The 19,095-nt window shown below is 40.0% G+C and overlaps 1 protein-coding gene across 1 annotated transcript in view; it reads right to left on the bottom strand.

Moving 5' to 3' along the window:
- The window catches only part of LOC127432331 (transmembrane protein 132C-like), a 463,488-nt gene extending 452,865 nt beyond the window's left edge, over positions 1 to 10,623 (bottom strand). The window contains exon 1 of the mRNA XM_051683250.1: positions 10,022 to 10,623. Within this exon, the coding sequence (XP_051539210.1) occupies positions 10,022 to 10,121 (100 nt within the window). The 5' untranslated portion in view covers positions 10,122 to 10,623. The remainder of the gene's footprint in view (positions 1 to 10,021) is intronic.
- Positions 10,624 to 19,095: the final 8,472 nt, after the last annotated feature.

The following is a 19,095-nucleotide window of genomic DNA, read 5'->3' as shown; positions in this document are numbered from 1 at the left end:
TGACGAATGAAGCATCAAAATGTCAGATGTGCATCAATATCACTGTGTGTGTCTATGTGATAAATGGATGTAAGTGTTGAGGGGTATTATTATGTACACACACACATACACACACACACAGACCCACAATGATGTGACTGTCTCAGGAATCAGTACAGTTAGTAGAAATGCCAACAGTTTATCAGAAATTACCATGAACGGCACAAATCACACTTTTCAATCTCCATGATATTTATGATCATCAGCTACCGTATGGAAGCTTCGGGTCAGTGTTCACACTTTTTATTTCTATGTTTCTCCGATAACTTTTTCGCCAAGGAAGCGTTTTTGTTGCGTACAGAAGCATTATTTTTCTATTACTGCATCACAGGCATACGGAGAGCAGTAGGGTCATGCCAAGCAGACTCAAGTGAAGGAGTGATCTGATGCCAAGATCAGCCACACACCTATCTACACACACAGCACTGTGAGCACCCCACCCTACTCTGAGCAAAGTCACTTAGGTTTTATCATCAGTGTATGTTGGTGTATAAGGGTGCCAAAACTCAGCAGGACAGGCAACAAGTTGATAAGTAAACACCCTCTGATCTCTGCAGTTAACGAGAGCCTTGATCCATCACACACACACACGACAGAGTCACAGTAGAGGTCAGTGCTTTAAGCTATACGGACAACTCCAGAGACACTCAAGCCACTCACACTTTCGTAAATACATAAAATCCTACACATTCTCATGGCTAAATCATAAGGATTCATACGACTTTTCTAAATTTGGCTAATTCGTATGATATTGTACGACGGCACACGTATGACTTTCACTACAACCAATGATGTCGCTGGACATCATCTTTCCATCTAATACGCGACAATTGCTTGCTTCTGTCACACACAACAGCTTCCTATCATGTTTACACACTCTACTGATCAGTTAGGTTTAGATAAGGGGTTTGGGTAAGGGCATATTATTAATAAGCATGTCCTTAACGCCTTGTGCGCGAAAATCGTGCTTACTTCCGTATTAGACATCCTGGCATTTGCATGTGATGAAATCGTACAAATTTATAAGAACGAACTCGTGTGAAATAATACAAAATAGCCAACTCGAATTTTCATGAGACTGGGTTCTGAATTCACACAGTCCCAACTTCTAGCACTTTAACTCGTTTGCAGACCACTGCATAAGTTCTCTCTAGATGAACGATGAGAATACTGACATGTCGAGTGCTCTTTGCAACAGCACAATGACTTAATGGTGTCAGCTTTTACAATGGGTCTTATTAAACATATTTCCACCCATCACGTTAAAGAGTTGTTTTTCTCAGGGGCCTGGGTATCTCAGCGAGTATTGATGCTGACTACCACCCCTGGAGCTGCGAGTTCAAATCCAGGGTGTGCTGAGTGACTCCAGCCAGGTCTCCTAAGCAACCAAATTGGGCCAGTTGCTAGGGAGCGTAGAGTCACATGGGGTAAACTCCTCGTGGTCGCGATTAGTGGTTCTCGCTCTCAATGGGGCGCGTGTTAAGTTGTGCGTGGATCGTGGAGAGTAGCATGAGCCTCCACATGCGCCGTCTCCGCGGTGTCATGCACAATAAGCCACGTGATAAGATGTGCGGATTGACTGTCTCAGAAATTGAGGCAACTGAGACTTGTCCTCCGCTACCCGGATTGAGGTAAGTAAACGCGCCACCACGAGGACCTACTAAGTAGTGGGAATTGGGCATTCCAAACTGGGAGAAAAGGGGATAAAAATGTAAAAAAAAAAAAAAAAAAAAGAGTTGTTTTTCTCTCTGCAACTGTACGCTGTAAAGACCAAAGTATAGTTTGGTCAGACGCAAACGCAAACTTCGTAATTAGCAGATGTGTGCGGCCTGATTTGTCTAACTGCGCGTACACTGAAAGCCTGTAATTTTTTACACTAATTAGTGGGTCCACAAGGTAGCAACACTCACAGTTGAGACGTTGTTGTCACAAAGAAGTGCTAGTAGAAGATGTAATTGCCGGTATACAACCGGAGATGAAGGTGGAAACAACAACAGTGGATGTGCACGTTAAGAGCTTGTGTGCGAGGAGGTCAGGAGATACCTCCATGTGTTTAACTATAGTCTGAAGGACTATAAATACACCTTTATGGGTCTAAATTCCTGAAGAGAAATAGTCCAGTATCTCATTGCAATTGCATCGCGCATACACCATCTACATGTGTATGCGTGCACAGTCAAATGAAGTGTACTTTGAAAGGCTGTGCGTTCAACTGTATGCAGATGCTAAGCGCTCGCAACAAAACCAAAGTATACTTTGGGCTTAAGTCTGGCTTACAACGATAAAGCTCTCCACGGTAAAATAATTTGAGAAACATTTAATTTCCTTCTTTAAAATGGGGGAGCCTCTTTATTGCCCTCGGAAATTATATTTGGTTTCAGATTGCATATTTCCTCCATCCTCCCTCATTGCTGTCATCTCATTTCTCTTTTTTCTTCACATCTCTTAAATAGATCATCCCTTATTTTATTACTATTTCCTCTCTCCCTATAAACAGCTCATTATCCCCCCTTCTCTTTTCTTCTTTCGCAACTCTGTCTCTCTTGACACTGTCATTTACTCTCTCTATCTATCTGAGGTCACCAGAACAGCAGAGTTCAGGTAAACACTAACAGAATCACACTTCCTCCCAATTTGCATAACAAGGCCTATTTGACTCTAATTATCCTAACAAGTAGCACCACCCCTAAGCCTCTCATCACAGTCTTATTGAGCGTTTATTATTCAATTAACACAAACAAGAGGCACCTCTAACACCTCCAGTATCCTCTCTTTTTCCCCCTCACACTCCCGGCATCACAGGAGAGAGAACCTAGCCCGATCGATATTTAACATGGCTATAGTTAGAAGAAAGAAGAGAATGATAGCCAAATAGTAACACAAAAGTGCAACTGTAATTTCCAGAGCCAATACCATAAGCTACAAAATATCCAGAAAAGAGTGTGAGTCTGATAATAAAGCCGATAATTTATCAGGCGTTGTGAGGGCATGTACATGTTAAATGAACTGCTGGCCCTGAGTTGTTAATGACAGTAAAGTTCCTTCCAGCAGCCTGTAAAAAGAGAGAGTGAGATGTATAAAAAACTAATGATTTATCTTGAAAGCAGCAGAACAAAACAGATGTATGGCATGACTAAAAATATATTGACATCCCTAGTCATTCCTTCTCTTTTATCTAGCCATCAAATCATCACTCTCTTTATTCTGCTTTGCCTTGCCGACAGTTTCCAGCATACTCAACTTATTTTTGTCATCCTGGCTTTATATTTATATACCTGTCACTCCCTAATGCAGAAATCTCCTTCAGAAGTTTCTGTCATGTTTAAATTTGTTTTTGTTCATGTTTTCATGTCTTTTATTTTGAAATTAGTTAACTTCCTTGTCTAGTCATGTGATTATCCTGTTTCCCTCTTGTTCATATGCCTTGTTCTCATTGGTTTATAGTCTTGTTATCTTGTTATTAGTTTAGTCTTGTTTTTGGTTTATGTTTCATTGTCTTCCGGTAACGTTGTCCTTGAGCCTGTCCTTGAGCCTGTCCTTGAGCCTGTCCTTGAGCCTGTCCTTGAGCCTGTCCTGCCTTGCCCAAACGTTACAGAATACTCAACCCCAACATGAACCCAGCAGTTTGCCTCATGCGGTTACACCAGGGAAATCGTTCCATGGAGGAATATGTGAAAGACTTCTGCGCTCTGGCCAGCAAGGTGGATTTCAATGAGATCGCCCTCAAAGGCTTTTTCCATTTTGGGCTAAATGAGCCCATATCCTCCATGCTGCCTAGAGGCAGATTTAGTTGGACTCTGATTGAATATATTGACTTTGCTCTTCGATTGAGTGGCTCAGCCTTCACCGTGGGAGTGGCTGATGAGGAACACGTCACTCCTACAGTAACCGTCACATCCGAGCCATCAGCCGCCCTGATTTCGCCATCGTCTGAGTCCACCAAGCCAGAGTTCGCCGTCATGGCCACCAAGCCAGAGTTCGCCGTCATGGCCGCCACAGTCCACGAGCCAGTGTCCAAGCCTGCCACGGTCCACGAGCCAGTTCTTGAAGCCTCGTCCGTCCCAGAGAGAGCGTTGCAAGCCTCGTCCGTCCCAGAGCCAGCGTTGCAAGCCTCGTCCGTCCCAGAGCCAGCTCCAGCCCTAGAGGTATTTTTTGAGTGGGCCACTATGGCTCCAGTGGTCTCCGAGAACCCTTCAATGGAGACCACTTTCTCCCCAGCCTCGGTGGTTCTGGAGACTTTCTTCATCGTGCCTCCCATGGCTCTGCCTTCCAATTCTCCCACAGCTGTGCTCATGGTCGTCCGGAAGCGGAAAAGAAGGGCTCCTTCTCACCGTCTCCCAGGCCTCCTGACCCTGTCCTGTGGTCACCCCCCAAACTGGACCCCGCTCCCTTCCTGGAGCTGCCACCTAACCCACCACCGGCTCCGCAACTGGTCTCCTGCTTCACGCCCTGTCTCGCCAGGCCATGCTACACGCCCTGTCTTGCCAGGCCATGCCTCAAGGGCCACCCCCCCCCAAAATGAACTCTATTTTTTGTTTATGTTTGGACGTTGGGAGCCACCCCTTGTGGGGGGGATATGTCATGTTTAAATGTGTTTTTGTTCATGTTTTCAGGTCTTTTATTTCGAAATTAGTTCACTTCCTTGTCTAGTCATGATTATCCTGTTTCCCTTTTGTTCATGTGCCTTGTTCTCATTGGTTTATAGTCTAGTTATCTTGTTATTAGTTTAGTCTTGTTATTGGTTCATGTTTCATTGTCTTGTTATCAGTTTTATATTTTCATTGGTTGTCTTGTTAACTTGTTTACCTAGGCAGAGTATTTATAGCCCTCATGTTTGCCTCTGTCTTTGTCGAGTATTGTGATTGTGTAATCCGGTAAAGTTGTCCTTGATTCTTGTTCTTTGTTTTCTTATAGTCACATCACGCCAAGTCATAGTTAAGTCTAGTCTCTTGTTTTGTATCTTTTGTTTTGTTGGCACTGTATAATAAACTGCACTTGGGTTCTCAAAATCACCTTGTCCGTTCCTGTCTTCAGCCTGTCCTGCCTTGCCCTAACGTTACAGTTTCTCAGTGAATTAATGAATTAAAGCGGCTATGTGTGTTCTTACATTAAACATTCTGTGTGTAATTCGTAATAGGCAAATTCCAAAAGTTTCCACCGTACAGCCATGCACCACTAATCTAATTATTTTCTCCTCTTCATTTTTCCATTCTGAATCCAACTGAAATCAATTTGCTGAGATGAAAGTTTTAAATTTTATTTAATTTGCAAATGAACAGTTAAAACTGCCCTATTGAGCAATAATTAATGTGCAATACACAGCTTAGTCTTTTTATATTATCCAACACATCCAACCTCTTCTGCCATTACATTCCCTTGCACTGTATATAACAGATTTGTATTTAGATTTGCACTACGTATGTGTGTGCGTATGTATGTGTGTCTCTGTGTGTGTATGTATGTATATATGTATATATACACTACCGGTCAAAAGTTTTGAAACACTTGACCAAAATGTTTCCCGTGATCTTAAAAATCTTTTGATCTGAAGGCATATGCTTAAATGTTTAAAATTAGTTTTGTAGACAAAAATATAATTGTGCCACCATATTAATTTATTTCATTATAAATCGAAAATGTAATAATAAAAAAAGTTTTTGAAATTGATGACTTGGACCAAATAATAAAGAAAAGCAGCCAATAAGTGCCCAACATAGATGGGAACTCCTTCAATACCGTTTAAAAAGCATCCCAGGGTGATACCTCGAGAAGTTGGTTGAGAAAATGTCAAGAGTACATTTCTGAAAATTCTAGGCAAAGGGTGACTACTTTGAAGATGCTAAAATATAACACCGTTTTGATTTATTTTGGATTTTGTTTAGTCACAACATAATTCCCATAGTTCCATTTATGTTATTCCATACTTTTAATGATTTTACTATTATTCTAAAATGTAAATGTAAAATGCACCAGTTTTTTTAGTGACTGTCTGAACCATCTTTTTTCAAATCGCATTTGGCTTATCAGGAGATGCCATAACCATCACGTTTTTAATATGCGTGTTAAGTTGAAGTTCAGTTTTGAAGACGTTGCATTCTGTTCCATTTAGCTGCACTCTGTCAAAGTGTTTGAAACACTCGCCTGCTGTATATGCGTTGCTTCAGCAATTTTATTAAATAATATCCATTAACGAGTCAAAGTTCTTACATTAAATGATAATAAAAAGTTTTTAGCAAACATTTTGCAGAGACAGGTGTTCAAAACACTGTTAATTACACTCTCTTTTGATTATCGTAACGATAGCATTGCAGCGTCATATATCAGTTTGGTTGCTATGAGACGTCTCTGATAATCAATGTACTCCTCAAAATCACAGCGTAATCAATCTCAAAATTAAAAATAAGCTTCCTCTTTGACATGTTTGTGTTTAGTTGTCAGGTAATTGTCACTGGATTTCGAATTAAGTGAAAAGTCACATCATGCATGATCACTATCGATCATTGTTTTCATGATCGATCATTGCTGCCACGTCCGAGTACCCGAGCACTCGTGCCCATCCCTAATATATATATATATATATATATATATATATATATATATATATATATATATATATATATATATATTGTCTATTGTGTATTCTATATATACTTTTTTCTTTTCAAAATTAATGTATTTTCTATTCAATTTTAATTATTTTTTTAAAAGTCTTGTTGCTGTTTTGTATTGTTGTGTACTGGAAGCTCCTGTCACCAAGACAAATTCCTTGTATGTGTAAGCATACTTGGCAATAAAGCTCATTCTGATTCTGATTCTGAAAAAGCAAACTCGCTAACCGGTCTTTCTGCCGTTGAAATGGAAAATGATTTCAGTCTTAGGATCCTTTCTCTACAGCTCTGTGGGTTAGAAGTGACAAAACAGCAGAACGGAAAATGATTTTGTATGGAAATGCAACATAGGATTTCTAAAGAAACATTTATGTTTAGATTACTGAATAACAATGCTCGTTTGTTCTGAATTATAGAGCCATTCTGGAACCAGGGCTATCTAAACTGAACTCATTTCTCAGAAATTGAAAGGAGAAAAACAGAGGCGATTGGGGACAGAGAGAAAGACAAATCTTTCCTTTGGGAGCTTTTATGTCATCCTCTGGGTCATTATCTCAATTAAAAACATAGGAGATACTGATCACAGTCATTCCTTTCACCCCTCCCCTCCTCTATCCCTCTTTTCTCTCTGGATGCCAATCTTTGGGGAAACATCTTCACACACAGACACATCTAACTGTGAGCCTCACTGTCTTGAATTTAACCTGGCCATTTTAAGAAACGAAGCATAAATGCTGTATTTATTGCTTTGCTAGAAAGTTTGTCAGCAAGAAAATCCACAAAGGAGAAGTGTGTCTGCATATGCCTGAATGCCTGCGTGGCTGTGTGTGCACGCATATTTGTATATGTGTGTGTGTGGGCGGGTTTGGGTGGTTTATGAGGATCTTTTTTTATGTTACAAACTGGTAATAACAAGGGTATTATGCTATAAATGTGGTTTATGAGGACATTTCTAGTGTCCCCATAATTCAAATCGCTTAAAAAACATACTAAACTATGTTTTTTTGAAAAAGCAGAAAGTATTTTGTGAGGGTTAGGGAATAGACTCTATAGTTTGTACAGTATAAAAATCATTATGTCTATGGAGAGTCATCACAAGGATAGCTGCACCAAGAGAGAAAAAGATTGAAGCTTCACAGCCTCCCTAGAGCAAATCATCTCCCTGGTGTCAGCCAACCCTCCAACATATGGGCCCCTTAGTCAGCTCGCAGACACAGCCAGTGTGTCTACGAATGTGTGGCAGGGCAACTGTGTTTGACAGCCTGATAGTCTGACAGTTTTAATCACACCTCTGGTTTTGTTACAACTGTTCAGACCTGCAGAAGAGCCCTTAAACACACAGAGATCTGAAGAGATCTGCCCTCAGACACTAAAGGGAGGGATGCTGAAGATGCAGCGGAGAGATCAGATGTTTCACCGTCAGCTTTCAGCTAAGAAAATGAGCTCTAAGCTTTACTGGGGAGACTCCTTAGATAAACATCCATCTGCTTTTGTCAATTAAGCTCCTAAAACTACCCGAAGCAACAAAAACCTTTCATGCCTGATTTATCGATGGTTGAGAACAGGTGCATTTTCAGGGCTTATTTGCAGATAAATTGCAAATTTGGTGTAACTTACACATAGATTTGTCTCTCCTACACACTATATTTAATTTTTTTTCTGCCTCTGGCTTCGATACTTCATTCAAATAGTCCATTTTACCACATGTCAGCAGCTCTGTAGTAGGCAACTGGCACTGTCATAATGACAACCACAAACCAAATATTCTTGTGTCTATTGCACAGTTCACGGGACACAATTCCATGCATTCAGACCACATGCTGTCTTAACTTGGAAGTGATTAATTCTTTGCTTGCAGTCTATTTCAGCTGAAGCTGAAAAACAGTGATGATGATGGTTTCAGTGCTTGATCAGCAAGTTCTGTCTCCAGAGTCAACCTCTCTGATACCATCTAACACCCCCCCCCCCCCCCCCCCACTGTCATCCCTTATGTTTGGCCTCTCACAAGATCTAGAACACATACTTTCTAATTTTGCAATCCCCCACACTCTGACTTTTCTCTCTCTCTCTCTCTTTCTCTGGTCCACAGCCTAATTGTTTGTCTGTTTGACATGTCCAGCTCCAGACTTGCTGGGATAGTGCAAGTAAAAATAGATGTGAAGGCCACTGTGGGTCCTCAGCTGGAGAATGAATAAAAACAGCATGCTGCCGGGACACAAGTCTGGTAATTTCATCACTGTCTCTTGCCTCTGAGGAGAGTGAAAATAAGGTGGCTCACCTTACAGCACGTATTTATTTTATAAAAATTCAAACAAAGAGTCCTGTCCCCTAAAAACGAATTGAAATGCACAGTAAACTCTATTTTAAGGCTGAAAAGGCAGAAAGAGTGAGGAAGCCCCTTAACAAGGTACATTATGTGACTTCCCGGACCAAACAAAAGCCTAACTAGACCACTGATAGTAGCATTATCGTATGCTAAATTCATATGAAATTCACGTTTAACATTATCATATAAAATGCATTAGATTCGTGCAACATTTTGCTGTAAATCTTGCCAACTCTTTTACTCAAACCAACTAATTGAACATGGTCAATTACAAATGAATGAGAAAAAAGAAAACAGCGCATGAGAAGCTTCAGTCAGACGAAATTCAAACTACTTTCATAAGCACATTAAGATTAATGTTTTGCATTTTGACGACATTGAATTGCAAACATTTAGCTGTAAGAATCTTCTTTTATGTAAATAAAGAAACATATCTAAACTCTTTAAAACACTGAATAGCGCGCGTTCTGAAATGTATAAGCGAATAAAACGCAGAGAGTGTGTTCGTGTGTAAACTGTTTCAAACTCTGCTCATGTCAGAATAAATGAAACTAAATGAACACTACATTTGGTTAGGGGAAAAAAGGACGTAGCAAGATCTTAACAGCCAACTGTAGACATACATAATTCACTATAAGCCTGAAAAACAACAAGGTGAGAAACCAGCAATTGTATTATTTATTACGCTTGACAAAATAAAACCACCCGTCGCTGTCACCGTACGAAACAGCCGCCCAGCGACCATCCATACAACGTTTATCAAAAAAGTGTAGGTATTCGTCTATAAATATTTCAAGAGTAAATTAAGATGTTAAAACAGGTCAAGTGAAACAAGAAACAGTAGAAAACGAGTGAAATATAGTAATTTTTTGCCTTGTAAATCACCAAAGACATGAACGCGCGCTGTCATTGCACTTAAGTGAATAAATCAGACTAGATGAAGAATGCGCGTTCTCTCTGTGGTAATTTAATCTGCAAGACAGCGACTTTATATGAGCAAACATGCAATACTACAACAAGTTTTGTACGTGCGTAAATGTTTCCTTACCTTCGTGGAGAGACGCGACGAGGAGCGCGTGGAGTAACGCTATCCGTTTAGCAAACATCTTTGGCTTTCTAAGATGTAGTATATTGTTCAAAAACAACATTATGAATAGTCTAGTTTGATAAGTTGATGAATAAATAGCATAATCCTGTGAGAACTCATGTGAGAATGTTATTCTTTGGACAGGATATTAGCGTTGCTTGCGGTCTCCCAAAATCCGTGTCTAATTACTGTCACAAAAATTGCGTTAAAACCGACTCAACCCGTTCACTTTAAGTGATACAGCCGTATTATAACCCAAAAAAAGTCACTCTTGCTGTTCTTTCGATGTTATCATTCCCTTGTAGATAACATTTAAAACAGAAGTGTAAAGGTCCGGACCGGTGATGGTGTGGCGGGAGTCACGCGCCGCTGAAGTTCACCGCGCGACCGCGAGCAAGAGGATAGTAAGAGACGCGCGTCCTATGACTCCGTCTCTTGGCGAACAGTAGCGCAAAACCACCGGCGGTCGCCATGGACCCTCTCTGAAATGTTCCCATCGCTCCTAAGACGCTGCTTTTGCGTTGCCATGTCTGCTTTTTATCTTCGCTTTTCCTAAATGAACTTGGTCGCGTAGTTCTACAGAGACAGAAAGGCCAACAGTCAAGCTGGTACTCCAGAGCAAAGAGAAGGAAGCGCGTGAAGATGAGGAATTGATTGACACATTAACTAGCCAATGGGGTTTTCAGACAGAACAGGTGCGCTAAAAAGATCAGCCAATCACATGCAGGAAAAACTCTCATCTCTGCACCCAAGGCAGGCAGATAGCTGAGCACAAACACATTTTCCTCAGAGAAATACGCGGATTCTAATGTGTCGTTCTAATGTTTTTTTTTATATATATATATTAACTAAATATAAATAGTCTTGAGTAAAAGTGAGAATCTGTCCAATTAAGGTATTTCATATTTCATATCAGAGCTTACATGATAAAGTCTCCTGAATGTTCCATAAATAACAGTTAAGTTTTAAAAAGTTATTGTATGGCTAATTGTATATATAGTTTTGGTTGTTATAAGTATGTTTGAAGCGAAGCTTTTTAGGATATATTTTAAGAAAGAGAAAAAGTATTAGTGAACCACGTACAGCGCGAGTATGTGTGACTTGATAGCACTGTGGTCAAATGGAGGAGTAATAGCGACCCCTAGTGAGTACTACATGAATAGCTTGTGTCTGTGTGTGGTCCAAGTGACACAAGCAATTCATGGTTTGAAAGATGTCTCATCATCTTGTTTCATCTTTTAAACCATGCCTTGATTTGTGAATTTATCAACAACAACAAAAAATATTTATAACAACAGATCTGTTGGTGAGGTCATTGGGGGGGCTTGGACAGATTCTCCATCATTATTCAGAAATCTGATATATGGCAATATATGTACAATACTTAATATGTATGTTCATGTATGGTTTTTACTTATATAAAAAAGTTACATACTTTTACATATGCAACATATATTTCAACACTACAAAAATGATCGTTTTTATATAGTGTAACATTTATTTTCCCAAATCATAGTGGAATTTGAATATGTACATATATGCCCAAATATATCTTCATATATGGCCATATGCAAGATTTATGGATGTCTTCTGTATCCATGGGTGTGTCTCAATCAGCTCCCTAGTTTAGTAATCAGGGCACTTATATCTGGGAGCCATTTCTAGGGCTGTCTCAATAACAAAATCGTTTCAGTACATTGAAACATTCGCTCCCTAAAAATTCCCATAATTCACTGTAAAAACCATGAAGCATCGCTGCTTACTATGTTCCCTTACCGAAACATTGTCATGTCTTCTGAAGTCGCTAAAGTTGTTAGAAGATGAGAACAAGTGTAAAACTATGAAAGCCTTATTTTCTCTTTAAAAGAGATGTTGTTTGTAATGTCTTTCATCCATAATGACGATGAGAGGGAAACAATCTTTTAAGTATTAGAGTTGTTAAAAGAAAGTTAATAATACACTCCTTTATTTTTGTATTTCTTTTGAATTTCATTTATTTTTCAAATTAAAACTGTACTTTGAATATCTACAACGAAATGCAAGACGGTGTTGCTGATTAAAATCAGCTGTGTTTTAATGCGCAAGCTCGTAATTGTGTCATAGGTCGCTGAGTCATAAGTGTTCCAATTTTCAGTGGATGAACACCCTTGCCAGTGTCCAAATCTGTGTTCACGATATACTGATTTATGACAAAGGGAGCTAGGGAGCTGGTAGAGATGCACCCCACGTCTTTTTTTTTCTTTTTCTCTCTCTCTCTCTCTCTCTTTCTCTCTCTCTCTTTGGTTGAATGCTAAAGTAACTAATGTATCCCTAATTTATCAAGTGTTATCCCTTTAAACACTTTTGTACAGTGCACAGAAGTTGTATTTCCAACCATGCTCATTTGTTTCATCTGGAGTTCAGAATATTTCCAGCTCCACTGAGTGTGTGAATGATGAATGCAGCAAGTGAATCCGATGCATTATTTTTCTTCCTGTGCCTCGTTGCCAGGCACAGCTTTTGGGGATCAATGGTTTTTGGCCCACATTTTTGGGTGCACTGCATTGTGTTTGTAGCAGAGAAATACGAATGGCCATCTTGTATCTCTTTCTCACTTTTTTGCTCTATTTTTCTGTCATATATGCACACACACATAGAAAATAAATAAATCCTCATTTAATCGCTTATGTCAGAGCTCCAATTGACAAATAAAAATTAGGTGGACTGTACACAGCCTATATTTCAATTAAGAAAGGAAAGCATAGTCAATTAAATAATTAACAGATGTAAATGAATGCTTCAGTTGTCATGCAGGCCATCAAACTGATTGTGTTCGCAGTGCAGTGCACTCCGGTGTCACCTAATGGAGGAATAAATATGAACATTCCAAAATAAACCCATAAGACCCTTGATTTGTATTTAGACACATTTTATAAAGTAAATGTTTTGAATAAGTTAAATATAATAACTAGATTTTTATATTTGCTGAAGAAAATGTGCCATGGTGCTGGGAGTTGTGTGTGGTTGCCAGGGCGTTGCTAAACGGTAGGTAAGGTGTTCTGATTGCCTTCAACATGTTGATGTGTGGTTGGTAGGGTGTTCTGTGTGGTTGCTAGCTGGTTGCTAACTGACCTACATCAAAAGACTCCCAAGTCACTCCAAAGTCTCTATTATATGTTAAGTTGTAGATAAATATACACTAGGTCGTACACAGGAACTTAGTAGACATAATAACAATGCAGGTGGTATAATAAATAACTCTCCTTTTATTTTATGAACTCACTCGGTCATGGCTATCCTTACAACTTCCAGAATCAGAATCAGAATGAGCTTTATTGCCAAGTATGCTTACACATACAAGGAATTTGTCTTGGTGACAGAAGCTTCCAGTGAACAAACAATACAACAAGACAGAGATAATGAAAAAATAGAATAAAAATAAAAATTGAATAGAAAATATAAGTATAAATACTGTAGAAATACACAATAAGACAAATATGTGTATGTATATATATATATATATATATATATATGTACAATTACAAATCTGTTATATACAGATAGTGCAAGGTAATGTAATGGCAGAAGAGGTAGGATATGTTGGATAAATATAAACAGACTAAGCTGTGTATTGCACATAATTATTGCTCAGTGGGGCAGTTTTAACCATGAGATGGTAAGAGGGAAAAAACTGTTCTTGTGCCTGACGGTTCTGGTCCTCAGTGCTCTGTAGTGCCGGCCAGAAAGCAACAGTTCAAAAAGGTAGTGGGCTGGGTGTGTGGGGTCCAGAGTGATTTTTCCAGCCCTTTTCCTCATTCTGGAAGTGTATAGTTCTTGAAGGGAGGGCAGGGGGCAACCAATAATCTGCTCAGCAGTACGAACTGTCCTTTGTAGTCTTCTGATGTCTGATTTTCTTTGCTGAACCAAACCAGACTGTCATTGAAGTGCAGAGGACAGACTCAGAGTAGAACTGTATCAGCAGCGCCTGTGGCAGGTTGAACTTCCTCAACTGGTGAAGGAAGTATAACCTCTGCTGGGCCTTTTTCACAATGGAGTCAATGTGGGTCTCCCCCTTCAGGTCCTGTGAGATGGTAGAGCCCAGGAACCTGAATGACTCCACTGATGCCACAGTGCTGTTCAGAATGGTGAGCGGGGTCAGTGTTGGGGTGTTCCTCCTAAAGTTCACTATCATCTCTACTGTTTTGAGTATGTTCAGCTCCACGTTGTTTTGACTGCACCAGACAGCCAGCTGTTCAATCTTCCTTCTGCATGCAGACTCATTGTCATCCTGGATGAGGCCAATGACAGTAGTGTCGTCTGCAAACTTCAGGATCTTGACAGAGAAGTCCTTGGCGGTGCAGTCATTTGTGTACAGGGAGAAGAGTAGTGGGGAGAACACACATCCCTGGGGGGCACCAGTGCTGACCATACAGGTGCTGGAAGTGAATTTCCCCAGTCTCACTAACTGCTGCCTATCTGTCAGAAAGCTGGTGATCCACTGACAGATAGAAGTGGGAAAAGAGAGTTGGGTTCATTTAGTCCGGAGAATAGCTGGGATGATGATGTTGAAAGCTGAACTGAAGTCCACAAAAAGGATCCTTGCATATGTCCCTGGTCTGTCCAGATGTTGCAGAATATGATGCAATCCCATGTTGACTATATCATCCACAGACCTGTTTGCTCAATAAGCAAATTGAAGGGGGTCTAGAAAGAGCCCAGTGATGTCCTTCAGATGGGCCAACACCAGTCTCTCAAATGACTTCATGACCACAGACATCAGAGCAACAGGTCTGTAGTCATTAAGTTCTGTGATTTTGGGTTTCTTTGGGACAGGGATGATGGTGGAGCATTTGAAGCAGCCAGGAACTTCACACTGCTCCAGTGATCTGTTAAAGATCTGTGTGAAGATTGGGGCCAGCTGGTCAGCACAGGATTTTAGACAAGTGGGTGAAACACCGTCTGGTCCCTGTGATTTCCTTGTCTTTTGTTTCTGGAAGGCCCAGCACACACCCTCTTCACAGAAGTGCAGGTTGAGTAGCAGGAGGGGGAGGAGGGTGGTTGCAGGAGGTGTTGAAGTTTGTGTGAAGTGAAGGTCAGAGCGGGTGTGGGGTGAGAGACTGGGCTTTTCAAATCTACAGTAAAACACATTCAAGTCATCAGCCAGTTGTTGATTCCCTACAGTGTTGGGGATGGTGTCTTGTTGTTAGTAATGTTTTTCAGACCTCTCCACACTGATATAGGGTTGCTAGCTGGAAACGTGTTTTTCAGCTTATCGGAGTAGCTTCTGTTAGCCACTCTAATCTCTTTTGTCAGTGTGTTTCTGGCCTGATTGTACAAGATTTTATTCCCACTTCTGTAAGCATCCTCTTTGGCCTGACGAAGTTGGCTGAGTTTTGCTGTAAATCATGGTTTGTCATTGTTGAACTTTAAATAAGTCCTAGTAGGAATGCACATATCCTCACAGAAACTGATATATGATGTCACAGTATCTGTGAGCTCATCCAGATTGGTGTCTGCAGCTTCAAAAACACTCCAATCAGTGCAGTCAAAGAAGGCTTGTAGTTCCAGCTCTGCTTCATTGGTCCATCTTTTTACAGTCTTTACTACAGGTTCAGCTGATTTAAGTTTCTGCCTGTTGGTCAGAATAAGATGAACCAGACAGTGATCAGAGAGTCCCAAAGCTGCTCTACGGATAGAGCATTATGCATCCTTTAATGTTGTGTAGCAGTGATCCAGTATATTTATGTCTCTGGTGGGGCATGTAATGTGCTGTCTGTATTTTGGCAGTTCACGGTGAGGTTGGACTCTTAAAATCATCGAGAATAATAATAAATGAGTCAGAGTATTGTTGTTCCGTGTCCATGATCTGATCAGCCGGCTGTTGCAGCGCTGCGCTCACACACGCTTGTGGAGGATTATAAACATTCACTACAATAAACGAGGAAAACTCCCAAGGCGAGTAAAAGGCTTACAGTTGATAAAGAGCACTTCCAAATTAGGACAGCACATCTTTTTTAATGTTGCTACATCTGTACACCAACTTTCATTGATGTAAATGCTTGTTCCGCAATGCAATCCGCTCTGAACAGCTGGAATCCCGGCAGATGTAACGTGCTGTCCAGAATGGCTTCACTCAGCCATGTTTCTGTGAAGCACAAGGCAGCAGAATTTGAAAAGTCCTTGTTTGTACGGGTGAGGAGATGTAGATCATCCATTTTGTTAGGAAGAGAGCGGAGATTCGCTAGATGAATACTTGGCAGCGCTGTTCAAAAATGGAGCTTGACCAGCGCGTCAGCTCTCTTGTGTTTCATAGCGCGCTTGAAAAACACAGCTGCGCCTCCAACTAAAATGTCCACCCAAATGTCAGTATAGTCAAAAACAGGGAAAAAATTGTCTGGTATGTGCTGCCGAATGTTCAGCAGTTCGTCCCAGGTAAAACTGATTGGAAAATGTTACTAAACACAGGATAAACAAACAAAAACAATAAAAGAATTAGAGAGCTCCACACCGAGGATGCCATCCGCAGTGCCATCTTGTTACAATGACTTACGTCTTCTTCTCTGTCTGTTTTATGAACAACTTGTTTCTCTTTTTAATCAGTGAGCACCCCCTATGCAGCACGCAGGACACAACAATAGGTCCCTCCTTCATTGCATGTCTAAAAAGGATTTTTTTTTTTACCACATTTATCTTCCGCCAGGCAAAAATCAGATCACTTCTCAACAAGCTGGATGAATATTGAATATTTTTTTTTAAACCCCTATCCCTAAGTAATAGTATGCTTGCCTTAGCAAGAATTACAAAAAATAAACAAAATAAAAAAAGAATTAAATAGCAATTAGTCTTTGAAATAGATTAAATGGATCTATTTCTTTTTCTACAGTTGCAAAAAAAGTAATGTTTTCCTGACTGAGAGCCTCCAGCCCTTTCAGGATCTCTTTCACTGAGATCAATTATGCTCTTGAAAAGCTGTTGTTTAAACGCGCTTCTCCTCAGGAGATGCAATTTACCACTGAGCATAAATCAATGCTGACAAAAAGGGCTAATTCAAAGCCCTCATTTGATGTCAATTTGGCCCTGACCGTGGTCCGTTTATAATGACTGAATGCATTGGGAGTATATTACCTCGGAACTGAGCCACAAAGCATGTGTAGTCATAACTTCCTGGTCTTTTAGACATTGAGAGCAGATTTCAATATTGTGCCTGTCCGTTGCGCCTGTTTACTAGCTTCTTCAAATGAAATAGGATTGTCACGAGTCATCAATCTTCACAAGAGCAGAGGTGTGCATGTTACTTTGAACTGGATCACATTATCACGGAAATGCAGAATGCTCCAGTGTCTCACGAGGGAACACTCATCTGAAAGTGTGCGGAAAACAACCAAATCCTTTTGGTGTCCATATTCAGCCCCAATCTGTTACCCACTCCTCTGAGACCCATAACAATAAAAACAGAGGGAAGAGAGCTGAGAACTAGGACATGACCATTAAACTAACATGTGTATATTACTGTATATGTACTTCAGTATATGTAATTAAATCTGGCAAGCCTTAATAAGCAATCAAATATTGTATGCATGTTTTGAGATATTCAGTTTCTGTCTGGCCCCAATGTATTGCATTGAGCCAACAGATTAATGACAGGCTAAATTATTAATGAAGAAAGCAGAGGTGAAAGTTCAGAGGTCGTAAGGTCAAAGTGAAGGAGATAAGATTAAGAAAAGGCCCAAACGATAGTTAATGCAAAGTGTAGAAATACTGCCTCTAAAAACGGCACCCGTTTCCATTATGTTGTAACATGGGCAACATTTGGGAGGCCAAAAGAGTTTATAGTGTCTGACATTTTACAATTGTCTTTAGCCAACAGAGAGATAATATTGGCTGTCAAGTCTAACAGAGATATAAGGGTGGAAAATGAATTAAAAAATGCTCTTTTTATTTCTAGATTTCCATGATTTATGTAATTGAAATAACTGGATTCGTCTAACTAATCTGCCCTACAAACAGAGCACAGAATTCTCTAACTAAAAAGGGGAGCCACGGGGCAAAAGTATAGTGGCTGTTAAAATTTTTTTTGCTTCCCTGCATTTAGGGGCCGTTTACACGACAACAATTTCAACTAAAAACGGAAAACATACAAAACGTGAATTTGTGAAAACGATGACATCATGCACACGCGTATTATTTGTTCAGTCTTTAGGCATGCGCGCGAGTACTTCATAACAACGCGCGAGACATTCAAAACTACAATGGCGGACTACAGGACAGTGTTTGTGCTGCTCAAAATTTTGAGTTTACTGACGCTTCTCCAGCAAAGTGTTGATTTACTGCATCACTACTACGACCAGTGATCGCCATCTTCATTGTTTGTATTTACTGTTCTGTGGAAGAATGCTTATGTGCGCAGCCATGTAGTGTTTCTTTACAAAGTGACATCGCCAACTACTGGCCTGGCATGCATAATACACCGTTTTTAGTCGTTTTCATGGATCCGTGTGAATGGGGATCGTTTTGACAACGTTGTCGTCTGTACGCAAAACTTTTCAAAAACGCAAATGAAAAACTTTTCCGTTTTTAGTACATCGTTGTCATGTAAATGTACCCTTAGTGTTGCTATCTCCCACATATTCTTTGTGATGTTATCTCATTATCCTTTTTCAAAACCAATTAAACACATACTGAGTCAGAAATTGTACACTGTCAGGGTATGTACTGCAAACTGTTAAAAATTCTGTTCTTTAGGTATGCAGGTGAGTATTATGAATACTTTCTGAACATACAGTACTTCATCCAGGAATGTGGGCATTGTCTCGTGAACCATGTATATGAAGTAGTAACAACAACCATGAAAAATAATCTACTCTGGTTTTGTTAAACAAGCACAATAAAAAAATTAAAAAAAATTATTCAGTGTTTTCAGTGTGGCATCTCCTCAGCTCCCATTGCATTATGGGATAGTAAAGTGTCCAGTTGATGCACACTTTAGAATCTTGCCAGAAGTAATATTCCATTCAGGATTTTTTTCATCCAATCTTTTATGAATTCTGAGGATTCTG

The sequence above is a fragment of the Myxocyprinus asiaticus genome, chromosome 4 (assembly GCF_019703515.2).
Source record: "Myxocyprinus asiaticus isolate MX2 ecotype Aquarium Trade chromosome 4, UBuf_Myxa_2, whole genome shotgun sequence".
NCBI lineage: Eukaryota > Metazoa > Chordata > Actinopteri > Cypriniformes > Catostomidae > Myxocyprinus > Myxocyprinus asiaticus.
This window is presented reverse-complemented; position numbering and strand designations above follow the sequence as displayed.